The following is a 16,101-nucleotide window of genomic DNA, read 5'->3' on the forward strand; positions in this document are numbered from 1 at the left end:
GATTTTCTAGAAGTTTAATATCTTCATCATCTGCATATATTGGTATATTGTCTTCTCCGTGATTGAAGTCCTACCTATTTGGGTATCTAGTAGTGAGAAAAGGACAAGAAAACTCTGTTTTCATTACACGGTTATACTCTTAAATAAATACACACAGATTTTTCTCAAGAAATAAAGTAATCCTGGGAGAATTTCAAGATTTGACTGGGCACCTTGGTTTGATCTCACTGTTGGGCAGGTGGTTGGACCTCCTGAATTTTCTGTAAGCCTGTAAGTAAGGGCATAGTAGCATAGTAAGCTACAGCCCAAGTGAGGTACTTGGATGGTCAAAGTTGTGTAACTGGACTAGCTAGTCAGTTGTTCATGGGATTTAATTAATTTACAGGCTGATGTAAACAGAACTGATGTTGCAATACATCTGGAATTTTAACCTTTTCTTTTTGATTCCTACTAAGAATTTAATATGGCTATTGAGTAATAGTCTCATGATCTTCTGGACTAGCTTCTAATATCAGCACTATCACATGTGCAAACAAAGCTGAATAACATTGCCTTTTTGTACCTTTACAAGTAATTTACAAGAAGGTTCTGTTCATTACAGGATTTAGAAAACAAACTGTATGAGAAGAAGGGAGGGCAACTCTAAAACTCTAGTTCCACTGAAACTGTTTAAACTAAAAGGCTTCAGCTTGAGGGTAGACTCTTGCTTAGTTGTTCTAGAAACTTCATTCACTGTTTAGATATGTGTATTTAAAGGTGGATGAATACCAGTTGTCAAGTTTTTGTTTTGTTTTGTTTTCCTCAAGGAGTGGAAAATGGGAAAGAGAAAGGCAGAAAAAGATGAGACTGTTGGAGTCCTGATCTTTTCTACAATGGAGCCAGAAGCTCCGGACTTGGACATGGTAGAAATGTAAGACAGTGTTTTCTTTTTGCATGGGTGGTATGCCTCCTTATTGACAATATAAACTAAATTACAATTATAAAACTAAATAGCAAGTGTGCACACATGTATGTATTCATAATTTTGAAGGGATACTTGTTAAGGTGGATATGAATAATGGGCATCTTTTTGTGCAAGCTGCCTAGAGGGAATGATCAACCAACAGTATTGACATTACTGCCCGTGCAGTGCTATACTGATCGAAAGTTTTGATATTGTCAAAGTATATTGTTATGTATATATATTTCCATAGAATAACTGGTCTATTACCTTTTATTCACCTACTTTAGACTTAAATGTATATGTGGAACAATTTATTTATTCATTTTTATACGAGTTTTTATTACTTCCATTATTCTAACATCTATTTTTCTCTCAATGTGACATCCTTTTACATGTACTTAGTGCTCTAGACACGCACAGGGTTATTCTGTTATTATATGATTCCATCACAGGATATTTGGCTAATAGCCTTTTCTAAGGAAAGGCACTATAGTAAGAGTGATAGTCCTGGTTCACACATTTCTTAACAGATGAAAAATAGCAGATAAATGCCTGGATCTGAAGAAGTTTCACTGACATGGGAGTTGGTAGAGATTTCATGAAATTCACTTATTTCTGTGACTCCCAAACATAGTTGGCACTCCGAAATATTTCAGTTGTGTGTTTACAGCTAAGCTAAACCAATGCGTTTGTTTAAACTATTTTTTTGTTTTTGCTTTTTCCAAATGCTGTAGAGAACAGAAGTGTGATGCAGTGGGTAGATTCACCAAAGCAATGGATGATGGTGTTAAAGAGCTTCTGACGGTGGGACAAGAGCACTGGAAACGGTGTACAGGGCGTAAGTGATTTAGCAGTGATTTCTCTATTGTCTTCTTATCTTCCAGCTCCAGTTCTAATCATTCAGCTAAAAATTCTTTCTTGACTTGTTCTGACAATACCTGTCATTCACCTAGACTTTAACATGGGCAAAGTAATCTTCTTCATCAAATTATAAATAGTTGCATTTTATTAACTTCTTTTTTTAGGATCCTTACATACCAGGAGGAGTGATTTAAAGGTGAAATGAGACTTTATTTAAAAAAAAAAAAAAGAGAGAGAGAGAAACTTGAATCTAATTTATTCTTTAGCCCAATTCTTTTTCTCTTATCTTGTCTCTTCCTTCCAACAGATATTTAGGGTTGCAGAACTTCACACCAGGTCTCTATGTCTCTGCCTGGGCTCTAATTTCCTAGTCCACAGCAGTGTTCAGTGTTTGTGGCCACCACAAGGCAGCTATTGAAAGGAAGCAGATACTACAGCTGAGGATCCTGATAACAAACACTTCAGGGCAGGCTGTAGTGTCTGGCTCCCAAAGACCTATCACACAAATCTCGTCAAATCTCTCTCTCTCCTCCCATGCAATACTTTGTCCCCAGCCTTAGAGTAAGTACAGCTCCTCAGTTAGCTGTTTGTCTCTTCTCAATCTCACATTGCGGTTGAACATACGGAACTGACCAGACAGAATGGGAAGTAGAGGAGCAGAGTCTCTTCTGGTAGTGACTACATTAGACCTTTGTGTCTGTAGGCTGTGCTTTGAAATCAGTTAATGTCATCTCCTTTAAATAGGAGGGTTTACCACGTCACATCGTTGACACTTCTGCTGCTAAGGTCAAAAATGGTCTAACCTAAGAGTCTCTTCTTCCGCAGGACTCTGATTCTCTATAGCTTTCGTTTAACTAGCAATTTATACTGAGGAGAAGCAGAGGGTGGAGAAGGAATGATATCCCTCTTTCTGAATAGTGTTGCTGTGCAGTTATGCAGAGCAAGCGAGGTGAACCCCCCGCAAAAAAATAGGAAAGGCTGTCCTTTAAACTTATGGTAGAAATGTAGTATTTTGTTTGCTACTAAAATACAACATAGTCTCAATAAATTAATGATATTAGTGCTTTGGGTGTGGAATGACTCTTCTAGTAATTTATAACTATTAGCCAGTGTGAACACAACAGATCAGATGTGATCATGCTGGCGAATTGTTCGGACCTTCTGTGGGTTTGTACAGAGTAGAAAAGGAAGCAGGTAAACCTGGACATGTTGAGCGCAATGACTTTAGTCTTTTATACATGTATGACACAACATATATATATATATTAAAATAACTTCTGAGCAAGTATTAGATCCAACAAGATCAAAGAACTGACGTGAGATTCCCCACTACCACCACCACATGAAGGTGCATCTGTAAACATCTGGCTTGTCATGCCAGAGGAACTCGAGAGTTGAAGAGTGCTCTTACACCCAAACTGTGAACCCTCTGAATACAGACACTTCAAAACAAAAAGCTGTTCTGTTTATTTTTTTTCTCATGCTAATGAGCGTAGGTTATAAAAGGTATTTTCACTTTTCAGATTGTTTTTTAGGCCTTTGGGGTGATGCTATTAGGATAGTTAATAATTGAATATCAACCCATAAATCACATCTTTTTGATCTTGTTGTAAGGAAGCAATTTATATATAGGCTTCTAGTATGTTCAATTTTTAGAGTCTATATATAATCCAGATACTTCATCAATTTTTATTCCCAGAAATCTTGGTTTCTGTTTTCTTTAAAAATAAAATCCATGATTTGAGGAACAGTTAGGTATTACAGGCCTGTACATTAATTCCATATTTAAAATGTTAGAGATCTCTTCTCCACATCACTTCAGCATTTCTTTTATTTTCTAGGAGGGAAGAAACAGATAGACAGATTAAAAAAAAAAAAAAAAACTCGCTATATGTGTAGGGGAACTGTTAGCTGGGAGCATAGTGAGCCTTCTGTAGCAGTCACCCCCAGTGTCCTCAGCTGTGGCTTTTGAGAAGCCAGACTGCAATTTCTGTATCCAGTTAGGGAACTTCTATAGGGGACAGGGTGAGAATGTGACTGTCTCACTAGAGGGGAAGAAAATAACCTAGGTGTGGGGCTTTCTTAATTTTGTTTTTACTTTTATTTTTGAATGTCTGTTTCCATCAAATTCCAGAAATGCTGCAGGTTTAGTCACATTTACTCTTCTGTTTTTGTGCTTTTGTTTCCTTCTTTTCCCATCCCTTTCCGAATTGCAGCACTACCCAAGGAATACCAGAAGATAGGAAAAGCATTGCAGAGCCTGGCACTGGTCTTCAGCACTAGTGGATACCAAGGTATTTCTTTATCTTCATTCGTGCTTTCCTTAACAAAAAAAATATTTTTAATTAGATCATACTATATTTTTTGCCAAATATCCTTATGCTTTGCTCTTTGAATTTTTGAAGTCTTTACCATGTCAGTCTGTTTCTGATAAAATATAAAAAGCCTAGTTTTGCCATCTGTATTGTCCATGTGTAGGGGCTTTTTGTTTGTTTATTTGTTTTCTGTTTTGCAATCTTATTTACACTTACTGTACAGTTGTCTGTGGCTTGGGGAGGGAAGTAGGTGTTAGGTTTGATCTCATTAATTTATAATCTGGTCACTGGCCTGACTAACAAAATATGCTACAGCATTTTCCGTGACCTATATTTCTGTGTGGCATCAAAGGGGCAGTGAAGGAAAATGCAGCCTTGAAAATGTCTGCCACCCAGAACTGTTGTGTGACTTATTTTATGAAACAGTAACTCCACATGAGGAGGGAAAACATATTAAGACTCTTATGTGCCAGTACTGGAGATAGAGGGTAGGTTGTTGTAGCCTATTTTTGTCATTCACCTTTTCTTCTCCTTCAGGAGCCCTAAAAGACTGGAGCTTATGATGTTAGGTGTGAAAGGTCTGAGAGGGAGGGGAAGGAAATCGATTGCCATTTCTTTTTGTAGACTTCATGTTCACCTAAAATGTTGTGTTTAAGCCATTTACCCTGCACTGATATGCTAAATCAGGTCCATTTTCTCCAGAATTGTTAAGCCATATATTTCCCCTCAAGACCTAAATTGCTCTGTTCCAGAGCCTTAATTGTTACAGCATAGAGATTTCCTGAGCCTTTTTGTCTTAGGCTATTTAGTTGACTGGTACTACTAGTCGATCCCTTGTTTTGTACTTTTAAAATAAGGCATGTATTAAAATGGACCTACTTTTGAATTTCAGGATCTCTGCTACTTGGAAATAGGCATATTCCTCGTAGTTTGTTCTCCCTCTCCTGTCCTGTATTTCACAGGATGAATGCTTACTTAAAACCAGAGTGCAGTGTCTTGTCTAAATTTTACTTTTTTGGTGTGGGAGATGAGCAGAGGCGCTGCATAGTTATTTATTGTTATCATGGGATAGAGAACCGTAAACCCTAGCCAAATAAAATCTGCAGAATTAGTTCTTGGGAAAGGACTGAAAATTATTTGAACTATAACACTCATTCTTTGCTAGGGTAAAGGGGAAACGGTATGGCTTAAAACTAGGATGCAAATTGGCAGTTCAGCCTTATAAAGGAAAGCTTCATTTTAACTTCCAGCATCTTTGAATGGTATGAAAAATAGATCCCGGGATACTTGAGACCAAGGCAGGGATGTTGCTGTTGTACCTGGTTGCACCCCAATGTACTGCTGAAGATACTGTCTTCTTTCCCACTGGTAGCCTCTTTCCTGATCCCATTTATTTTGCTCTCTCTAATTTTGCTGATAGAGCAGTGTCATTCAGAATTAAGAATATATGGGGTTTTATTAAGTTATTTAATGTTCGGTTCCCAGAAGTGAGAACAAATAAAGTTTGTCTTGCTTTAAACATCTTCATCACTGTTGCCCTCAGTCAGCTCTCTAGCTGCTCACATGCAGTTTCCTTTGATGTTTTTTTCATATAATGGTCTCTGGGTTGAGCAGGTTCTGTGCAAGACACGTAAGCATCTGGATGTAAACCAGTATGATGCAGCTTTGCTGTTCTCAGTATTTAAAGAAGGTACTGGACTTATTCCTCTGAATGGAGAATTATTAGCAAGGTTCCTGCTAATGCAAGAATTCCTGAATGCCACCTAAAACCAGTCTGTCCTTTTATTTTTAATTAATGCTGCCTTCTTACCCTAGTTGAACATCTGTGTAGTGAACGTCTGCAACCTTCTCTCTTAATTTCCGGCTTAAAAAGTCAAAGGCTACATCAGTTAAGAAGAACTTAAGTGACCTAATCATGCTATTTCTCTTGCACTATGGAATGAGCCTTATCAATTAGTTGCTACCCACAATGCACATAAGGACTCTGTCCCTACTTTTTGCAGAAGCAAGTGTATATTTAAAGCTATTAATGATGCATTCAAAGGTTTTCTTTTAGCTCGGTCCTATGTGTTGTCTGATCTAAGAACATGGGCTCTGAAAATAAGATCCATGTCCAAAAACATATTATTGACAGTTCCAGAATACAACTGGAAATAGTCTTGCAGCCTGATGCCCCTTGCTTATCTCGCTGCAAAGAATGATGCTCTGAGGCTAAGACAGCCTTAAATATCGTAACTTTCCTCTCGCGGTGCCGAATCTGGGCAAGTCTTTCTTCTGTATTAAGAAAGTCATTTCTGTGGTATGCCATTCAACCACAGTGAGATCTCCAAATTCTGCATCACCCTTTAGGAATTTTCTTAAGTAGTTACATATGAGTTTCACTATCCTGCCAGTTAACAACAGACAGATCTTGCCTTCCAAGGTGCTCATGTGCAACGTGTGGCCATTCTGAGGTGCACTTTTCCCCAGAAAAGAATTACTTGCTGCAAGAAACTTGTACTACCTTAAACTTCATCTTTTCTACACTCCTGCATTTTGTTAAAATCAGCTTTGGAGAAAAAAAGGGGAAAAAAAAAAAACCAAAAAGCACGCCTCCCTCCCACTGCCCCCACATAAAACCTTTTTGGCAAAAAAAATGTCTGCAGGCCTGAGGGGACTCAGGATGCCTCACATGTTCCCTCAGGTGATAACTGGTAAATAAATGGCAGTGGTTAAACTACTAGGAAGCCCTGCTGAACATCCCCAAAAGACTGCTCATACTTCCACATCTTCCTTCATCTGCCCATGACATATTTTCCCTGTGGACAGTCTACTCACAGTAGAGTTAAAACAACTGCAGAAGGTTATTAGTAATTTTAACTGGTCTTTTTAGGAGTGTGTTTAATCGGGGCTTTTAAGACCACTATGGTGCTTTTGAAGAGATAGGTAATGGGCTGTGCCCTTGTTTTGCTGTAAATATGTGAGCAGGATGTGGTGCTTTCTGGTTTTCTGTTGATGAGAGAAGGCCTTGCCATCCCGGTACACCCTTGCGGCGGCACCTCGTGCCCAGCTCAGCCTTCTTCGCCCGGGCTAAGCAGCCCGCTGCCCGGTGAGCCTCCCAGGCCTCCCGAAGCTGAGGCTGCTGGGGATGCAGCCCTGTCGAAGCGGCAAAGCTCCGACTGAGCCTCGCTGGGAATGTGAGTGTTCTGCTAGTGGTAGAAACTCTGAGCACACCTGGTGCCTTCTACAAGATGGCTCTGCTGGGGGACTCCCAGCATGGGATGACTCTGCCCTCCAGATGAGGGAGAACCAGGTTGGGAGCGCTTTTGGAGCTCCATTCTGTGAAAGTCCTTTGGATGGATTCTGCAGGGACAGATGGATTTTCTTTCTACTCAAATACAAACCCTTTTTACCTCTTTTGCTCAAATAGGAAAAGTATTTTTTGTTTATATATTGTTATAAAACAAGCAGTAGCACCTAGACCATCATGGCTTGTCTAATCTAATTGAATTAGATTGAGAATCTAATTGAAGCCATCTAGAAAGTTATCTAAGAAGCCGTATGTTTAAACTCACAGTTACTCCTGAGCAGACTTGCAGGAACCAAAGCGTTTAAATTATCTGAAATAGTGTAATTGATCTTCCTGAAGCTTCTTGCAGCAGCAAGATCCCTCCTGAATTATGTACATCTTAAGCTCACAAAGTCAATGAGACTTCATATTAAAAATTCTTATTATTTTAGCCAGATGGGTAGGCTTTTAAGCAGAAATAGGAAGAAAAGAGGCATTTCTTTAGCAGTGTTTTTATTGCTGAACTCACTAGCAGTTGGGTTCAGTGGCTCTTCCTCTAAGCTTTCAGCTTTGAAATCAGTCTAAGGGAAAGTAAGAGCTAATCAATAGACTTGCTTATTCAGTCATTATTCTGTATTCTTTAGAAGCCTTTCATTTCAGCCCAACCTGTCTAGTAAATCTCTAACTCAGATGAGTTCTTATGTGGTGCTAAAAGAAACCAATTGAATATTCAAATTAATGATTAATAGGTTTGGTAATTGGAAATTGCGTGCCTGATTAATATGACCACAAAATAAAAAAGTTTGTAAAATATTGTAACTGCTAGCTGATGTCAACACATGTTTGAAAGGATGTAAAAATAAATCCTTGAACTAACATTCAAAACCTGCAAGTTATACCTTCCCCTTTTTCTACCTCAACTTGCTTTCCCTACTGTTGACTGCATGTTTTGGAAAAGCTATCAAGGATGGAAAGACACTGGTGTTTTTAGAAGGTGAAGTGACATGTAAGACTTGTTTTCATCTTTGCTCTGTGTAGCCATAATAATAGCTCTTGTGATGTCTAATTGGGATTTGTGGTGATGTTTGTGCTTTTAGCTGTAGTTTCTGGGGAGTCTTGATCTGTTTTACATAATGATGAAGTCTAGAAATGGTCTCTCAGATAAACTCTGAAAATACAATATAAGTGTTCTCTGAAGTCACAGAAATCTTGTTGACAAGAAGAAAGTTGGGCCTGTTTTTCTCTCCCTCTGGCCCAGGACTGCTGGGGTGCTTGGGGTTATCATCACTGCTGCGCAGGGCACAGTAAAGGATTTACTGCTCATTAGGTGTGGAAGTCACCTAAAGACTGGAATGGCAGGTGCTCTCTGCAGCTTTACTAGTATGTCCTCTAGTGGGGTGTCCTCTAGTGTCCCCTTCATTCTCCTCCTTCCCCTCTCCATTCTGGCAGGCTTCCTGTTGTCCTGTGCTTGGGAATAACTAGTTAAGGTACATATGGAAGCAAAAAGTGCCACTACTACAGTAGAGCAGTGTTTAAATGGCTCCCCTAGCTTTCATTTTCTACAAGATCTTATTTTTTTTTTTTAATGCTATAACAACACTTACCTAAATTCTTTATTGTGTTGGGACATAAAATGATGCATAGGGTTTTATTATTGTAAAATAAGTCTTTTTTTCCTCTTTTTTTTGAATTTGGGTTGAATTATGACTTGTCTGTGATTTATTTTAATTTGAGCACTCATGTTTATTTTTAGGAGAATCTGATCTCAATGAAGCAATAACAGAAGCAGGAAAAACCTATGAAGAAATTGCCAGTCTTGTAGCAGATCAGGTAGAAATCTTGTAATGTATCAATTGCACAGTGTGTGCAAACTTATCTCTTATTTACTTCACTTGACTTTCCCTTTTTTTCCTTTTCTATTAAAATATAATAAATACTAGAGCTGCTGATGACTTCAGTGAAATTACTATTAATATTTTAAATGTATCTTCAACCTCCCTTTTCTACTACACATCAGTTTGTGGGAAGTGATAGAAAAATGGGAAAACATTTTTTTGAATAAAAAGATACCTTTTCTGGTTTCTAAAATACTCAAAAGCTGTTTCCTCTTTAAATGGCTTTGTTTTCTGATGTCAGTGGGCCATCTTCATTACAGATGCCACAGAGTGAGATTTGATCAAGGAGAGGATTTCCCTCTTCTCCCTGCTTTCTTCAAATGTCCACAGAATGCTGGTCTTGCTGCTCTTCATTACACACTGACGGGCAATTGTCTGCTTCAGTAACTTCAGTTTTTGTAATCTAGCTTGAAGAATTTGTCTGTTGTCAAGTCATAAACTTGTGTTTACAGCCTGAGGTTTAAAGTCACCAAAATGCAGAGCATCTTGATTTTAGTGTTGAGTCCAGGAATTATTTTTAAAATGACTTTCCGAAGCAGCAAGTAAGGAGATGCATCTGTGCTCAGGCACATCTCTCTGTGCGAGTAGACTGTAGCTTAATAGTGCCATTACTGTAGCTAGGAGCTGCCCTTCAGCAGAAATCAGACAAACCCCCTCACTTCATAGCCAGTACTGAGTAAAACAGACCCAAGGCACCTGCTCAGAGATGCACAATGTCAGTGATGCACTTACCTACCCTTGTACGTTAAAAATAATGGCAAGATTTTTTCCTCTACGAGCACAGCCAGGCTTAATGCTTCATCTTGATGCTGTTTTCAGAATCCTGTAACTCTTCCCTTTACCTTGAAATACTTCTTTTAAACAGGCAAACACCTGTTTAAATATGAAAAAGTTCAAAAAGCAGCTGAGTTTTTGGTTGGATTTTTTTTCTCTTTCTTCTCTCTTGTCTGCCTTTTTTCTGCGCCTGTGATACTAATATGCCACAGAATTCTTTGTAACGTTACATTTTTGTTTATTAGCCAAAGAAAGATCTTCACTTTCTGATGGAAACAAATCATGAATATAAGGGATTTCTTGGTTGCTTCCCTGACATCATAGGAGCTCATAAGGTGAGTGTGTGTGGGAGGAGGCCTGCCTCAGGAAGGCAGTAGCAAGACCTATAGATCACAGAACAGAAGCGTTTGGGTGTTAGACTGCATTTCCACAGAAGCCTGGCGCCTGCTGCCAGTAGCATGCAAAGCTTCTGTGAAGCTTTTGTTTGGTTGCTTGCTTATTCTTTTTAATAAATACTTAGAGGGGAAGGAAAGAATTCATCTTAGACTTGAGAATAACATGATTTGCTGCTGTAACAGAGCGCTACAGAGTTTTCTTCAACAAGCTTCAGAGTTTTCTTTGAGGTGACTTCACATCCCTAAATGGTGAATAGCAGTAATATTGATTTATAATATTGCTGAATTTCATATGGACACTAAAACATATCAGTACAGCAGGAAAAAAGCCTGCATTTAAGTAGCTGACTTAACAGTATGTGTTATCCAGCCATGCACTGACCACTTGTTTCTTTAATCTTTAAAAATAGAGCAATAGGACAGTGAGCCAAAAAAGTGCTCTGTAACATGGTAATTTAACCATTATTTTTAGTTCTGTGTGTTCTGTTTTTCTCTTTTTCTTGTAGAATTGTCCACATGTTTGAGACGGCTATTACTTGCTTCAGAAGCTAAAATTTTAACTATTAAACAAGAACACAAGTGTTTTTCAACCACTTGAAGTGTTAAACATGAAATGAATGCTCTTGATTGCTACAAGAGTAGCAAAGAGCTATAAAAACGCTTCTGGTTTATGGCTATTCCAGAAACTTAATTCTTCTGAATATTTAAGATGCCCAACCCCACAGAATACTTGAAAGAAATACTGCAAATAAAATGCAGAAGAAGTGTTTTTAATACCTGAAGCATTAACTTATACAGAGAGACATATAGTTTTTCTTGGCTATTGCATGCTTCAAAAAGGGAAGTGCACTACAAATACATGGTGAAGAGGGGCAGAGTTTTATTTGTTTTTTATTATTATTTATATTGTTGTTTGTTTTGTTTTTAATTTTTGATCTGGGAGAAGCCTTGCATCACAGATACCACAGTGAATGGGGCCTTTTGATAAAAGTGTTTTGTCTACAAGCTGCAGAATGCACAAGTAGGATTCTACGGGTATCTGGTAGTTTGAAGCTTGTGGATGTGTATTATTTTAGAGCCAGTTGTGTGTTGAAAATTGGCCCTTTTGTACTTCTTATGTTCTTCCCTGTGTATTCCCCTCTTTAGCAAACTCATTTTCTGACTGAGCTCATGTCTTGTTTTGAAGTCACTTCTTGCAAGCTGTTTGCACTATTACCAAACTTCAGGTGCAAATGCCTGAAGGCAGAATCGGCTGCTCTGTATGTACAGTGTGCAAGCCCAAAATGTGGCTAGTGGCCCTGAAGATACTAAATTCTTTGACTGCTTTATTAACCTTTCTGTATTTTGGTTTCTACAGGGAGCAATAGAAAAAGTGAAGGAAAGCGACAAGTTAGTTGCGACCAGTAAAATAACGCCACAAGACAAACAGAACATGGTGAAACGTGTGAGCACCATGGCCTATGCACTACAAGGTAAAACAGGCTAGTTGACAATACTGCAGACTTCTGAAAGACAACTCTTAGTTAACAGACTTGGCTCTACCAGGAACAACAATGAGAGCTATTGGGTTTTTCTTTCCTTTTTTATTTACCCTTTGTTTGTTCCTCTAAAATTATAGCTATTTTATCCATTATTGTTCTCAGATTTCATATTCTTTATTTTGGAAGCACAATCTTTAAAAAGAGAAAGAACAGCCTCAGACAACCATTTTTTTCATTTTCAAATGCCATTGTCTCTGAAATAAAGAGTTTGGGCCCAGATGCAGGAAGCAGGTCAGCACTTGCACAAATACTTTACTGACTCATAGCTTAGACGAGATCTTGCTGAGGTTAATAGTCTTGTGGATACGACTCTATTTACTGGATGTTTCTTGAATGTCACTCAAGTTTTTCATCTTTGTTGGAAATACTGCAAGCACAAGGTGTAGCACAGTGACATGAAGAACTGGAAAAGTAAGGAACCAGGGTTTGTCCTGCAGGATGCAAAGTGTTTCATGTTACTGACTTCAGTGGAATCATTCTTTTCTGAGAGTTGTGGGGTTTGTTGATGTTGTTGTTTGTTTGTTTGTTTTCAAGCAGATTTAGTGGTGAGACTTAAAAAACAAAACAAACAAAAAAACTCTAGGGATGTATCAAAGGAGGAAAAAATATTTTAATTCTTTGTTTTGGCCATAAGTCAAACTGGCTTGTTTAGTGACCTGGCAAGGTCCGCAGTCTGGGTCAATTCTATTGGAAGGTGCATATACATAAGTGATGCAAAATTTTATAGACTCAGTGGAGCTATTCATTAAGTTCTTACTGAAAAAGCCTCATTCGGGAACAGGTGCACACTGCTGGATGTGCTGCCTTTGAGCTAATTACTAATAGTTGTGCCTTGCAATTTAATACCTTCCAAATCTGACTGCCTTGGCTAACATTTCTTTGAAAAACTTGAGGAAAATGTTGCTATTTCAATAGGACAAAATCATGGTTGTTTTCTTTGTACTCTTGAATACTGTATCAAGCACCTGGCTTTATCCAAGAGTGTCCACATTTGATCAGTGAGTAAAGGACACCCTACCAGTTTTGCAAGCAGCTCCATCCTGACGTGAGTGCTGTAAACCAAATGAGTTGTGCAAATGTGAAAATAATAACTATACTGATAGGGCTGAGCACTGAGCTTATTTACACAGTAACCAAGCTGAAATGAGTGAAACTGTTCTGAATTACAAACGCTTCTTTAAAATAATTTTCCTCTGGGTCCGATTACAGCTGAGATGAATCACTTCCACAGTAACCGGATTTATGACTACAACAGTGTCATTCGCCTGTATCTGGAGCAGCAGGCACAGTTCTATGAAACGGTAAGCTGTAATGTTTCAGTGCCACTTCCTTGGCTCATGCTGCATTGCTGCATTCATTGTAGGGGTGTCACAGTACGAGCGGTGGTGGGGGTGAGTGACACAATGCACTTCACTCATGGGAAAGAAATAGGAGTAGGTTTTATTGGTAATGACAATGGTTTCACGAGATTCTATGGCAAGGTCACTTATTAGTTACTGCATGGAGGTTCAAGGTACACACAGAATTACCAAGGACACCCTCCCATTGGGTCACGAGGTTCAGATTGGACCGCCCTGCTTTCCAAACTCCTCCTGAGAGGAGTCTGGGTGCGGCTGGATCCAGTCCTGGTCAACGGTTTATGACTAAGGGATTTGTGCACAGTTACAAAGTAAGGTTTACAAATTCAAAGGGAAAAAGGCACGCTATAGTCACTTACCACGAATCTGTAGTGGGAAGGATCTCTTAACTTCGAGGAGTATCCTTGAGAGGCGTCCCTGCTCAAGGGGAGATCCCGGCGTGCAGCCCGCTGCCGTGCAAGGAGAGCTCAATGAGCTCTTGGGCTGTCCCCGTATTTATGGGATAAGATGATTGACTGATAGTCATGCTTTCAATTCAGAAATGACTGTTGGCTGATGTACTCACAGTCAGCCTTATCTCCCCATCAGAACAGGGCCATCAGGACTTTTATTGATGGTTCCTGTCTGGGTGGGGGAAGAAATCAGGGAGGCAACTACCAGGATCAGATAATGTGGCAGTTAACACCTGAACAGGGCTATGTGTGAGAAGTCAGGATGAGCTGGGGAAGGAGCATATCCGTCGCAATGGGGAAGGCTGTCTGCACCTGTCATTTTGTATGAGCCTGTCCTTGAGAGCAGGTATTTGAAGCAGAATTGTACACATTAAAAATTAAAATAACTCCATCCTCCCTGACAACAAAGGAGTTGAAATAACATTTTCCTGTAGGTACTATTTTGTGCCATGACTTCATGTCATGCTAGACCTAAAAAGAGTTTTGAGAAATACTGTTGCTAATTGAAAGCTTAATATTTTTGATGCAACAACTAAAAGTTGAAAAGAGCGTGTTTTAGCTTTGTACATATAAAATTAGTCTATTTTTCAGAAATAAATCTGAATTATATGGAATAAGACCTGTAGCACTGGATACAACAGTAACCCGTTTGATGGATGGTTCCAATCCACAGAACGGGAGAGCAAAAGAAAGCACCTGTGATTTAAAGTCTGATATATACATGTAAGGAAGAAGTGTGTTTGCAGGGTTTAGGTAACTTATTTAACATGTTTATTCTGAGAACTTGACCTACAACTCTAGTTCTCATTTAATATTTTTCTTATGCGTGCCACCCCATGTGTTTCCTGAAATGAAGCCTGGGTACAAATCCCTTACTGTGGTTATCTTGTGAAAATACAGGAGTTTGACAGTGCTGGAACCTGGTTCTGTTATTTAAAGGAGTGATAAGCAACTGGGTTGTCCTTCAGAGCAGTAAAAGGTGACAAGAGGCTTCAGATGTATCTTTAGTGGGTGACACCACCACATGATCGTTTTCTCTGTCTCACCTGATGAGGTCAGGCACACATTTCTCTCACCTTCAGATCTCGTGCCCAGTCTGTTCCAGTTCTCTTCCTCTCAGTCAAAACCTCACCAGTCTCCTCGGGTCAGTCTTCCACTTCCCTTCAATATAGAGATCAGATCTGCACTCGCACATGAGATGCATCAGAGGAACATTAATGCAAGTCCCCATCTTCTATCATAAAGTCTGCCTCCACACCATCCTAGTGACTTTTAATATTTTCTAGCAACATAACTGGCATTACCTAGCCCTGTAAAATATACCATTATATACTTTTTCCATTTGGTCTGAATTCATGGTTTGAAAAATTTGTCCAATAGAGAACAGGGCTATGAAAAGCTGTGTGTTGAACATCTGTTGGGCAACTTATTCTTTTTTGTTTTTTTCTTCCTCCCTCTGCATTCTAAAAGAGTGGATAAAACACTGTTAATAGGAATGAGCATGTGGCACCAAAGGGACAGAGATTAGATTTTTATCTGCTTTAAAATATTCCAAAAGAAAATGCCTACTTGACTTGAGACGAATCCTTTCTTGGGTGCCTATGTTGTGCATGAAGACACATTTGAAAGAATGTCTAATTCTGGTGTCCCAGCACATAGAACAAGCCGCAGAAAATCCATACAGGCTCTCTGTGTAGTAACAGTGCTTCTGCTCCTGGATCAAGTAATCCCTTTACAGATTTTTTTTTTCCCTTGTGCTTTTGTTCCATTGCTCTGCTAGAATGGGTTATCTGAATAGCGTTAGTGAAATGACATGAAGAAGACATCCATAGTTTACACCTTGGATGAGATTTGGAGGGGAAAAAAAATGGATCTGCTATTTCAATTGTTTTCATGCCTGGGTCTGTCAGGGATTGTGGGCTAGAATATCCATAGTAAAACATACGGAGTCAAAGCAGTCTTCACTGATGGTGAGTTGCAGCTTGAGGGCCTCTAGTAGCATGAAGAACCATGTCAAAGACTTTGGACCATTTTTCAGTCATTGCCAGTCAAAGCTGTTGAAGAGCAGATGTTTCTCCTTAGCAGAGAGTTGTCTGCCAAGACCAAGGCCATGCCTTACTGCTGCCTAAGCAATACTTTTGGTGACAGTGCTGACAGTTTTCAAAATCCATTTTAATCTGTGAAGAAAGTACCAGCAGGTGAGGGTTGAGGTGCACTGACTGCATGGTGCTGCCTGGGCTTAGATACCTTATTCCATCTGCTCTGTTAGTAGAGCACCTGAGCGTGCAATGCTGTCAAC

The 16,101-nt window shown here is 39.2% G+C and overlaps 1 protein-coding gene and 1 long non-coding RNA gene across 3 annotated transcripts in view; one reads left to right on the forward strand and one right to left on the reverse strand.

Moving 5' to 3' along the window:
* Window positions 1-16,101, reverse strand: part of LOC148594267 (uncharacterized) — a 507,147-nt gene that overhangs the window by 238,822 nt on the left and 252,224 nt on the right. The window lies entirely within an intron of this gene.
* SNX9 (sorting nexin 9) overlaps window positions 1-16,101 on the forward strand; it is a 52,452-nt gene that overhangs the window by 36,072 nt on the left and 279 nt on the right. For both annotated transcript variants that reach the window (XM_088527211.1, XM_088527212.1), the window contains exons 11-17: window positions 807-910; window positions 1,678-1,781; window positions 4,021-4,098; window positions 9,141-9,217; window positions 10,302-10,391; window positions 11,809-11,923; window positions 13,202-13,293. In XM_088527211.1, the coding sequence (XP_088383337.1) occupies window positions 807-910; window positions 1,678-1,781; window positions 4,021-4,098; window positions 9,141-9,217; window positions 10,302-10,391; window positions 11,809-11,923; window positions 13,202-13,293 (660 nt within the window). The remainder of the gene's footprint in view (window positions 1-806; window positions 911-1,677; window positions 1,782-4,020; window positions 4,099-9,140; window positions 9,218-10,301; window positions 10,392-11,808; window positions 11,924-13,201; window positions 13,294-16,101) is intronic.

The sequence above is a fragment of the Tinamus guttatus genome, unplaced genomic scaffold, assembly GCF_059628265.1.
Source record: "Tinamus guttatus ecotype Peru unplaced genomic scaffold, ASM5962826v1 Tinamus_guttatus_pri_ptg000264l, whole genome shotgun sequence".
In the NCBI taxonomy this organism is placed as follows: Eukaryota; Metazoa; Chordata; class Aves; order Tinamiformes; family Tinamidae; genus Tinamus; species Tinamus guttatus.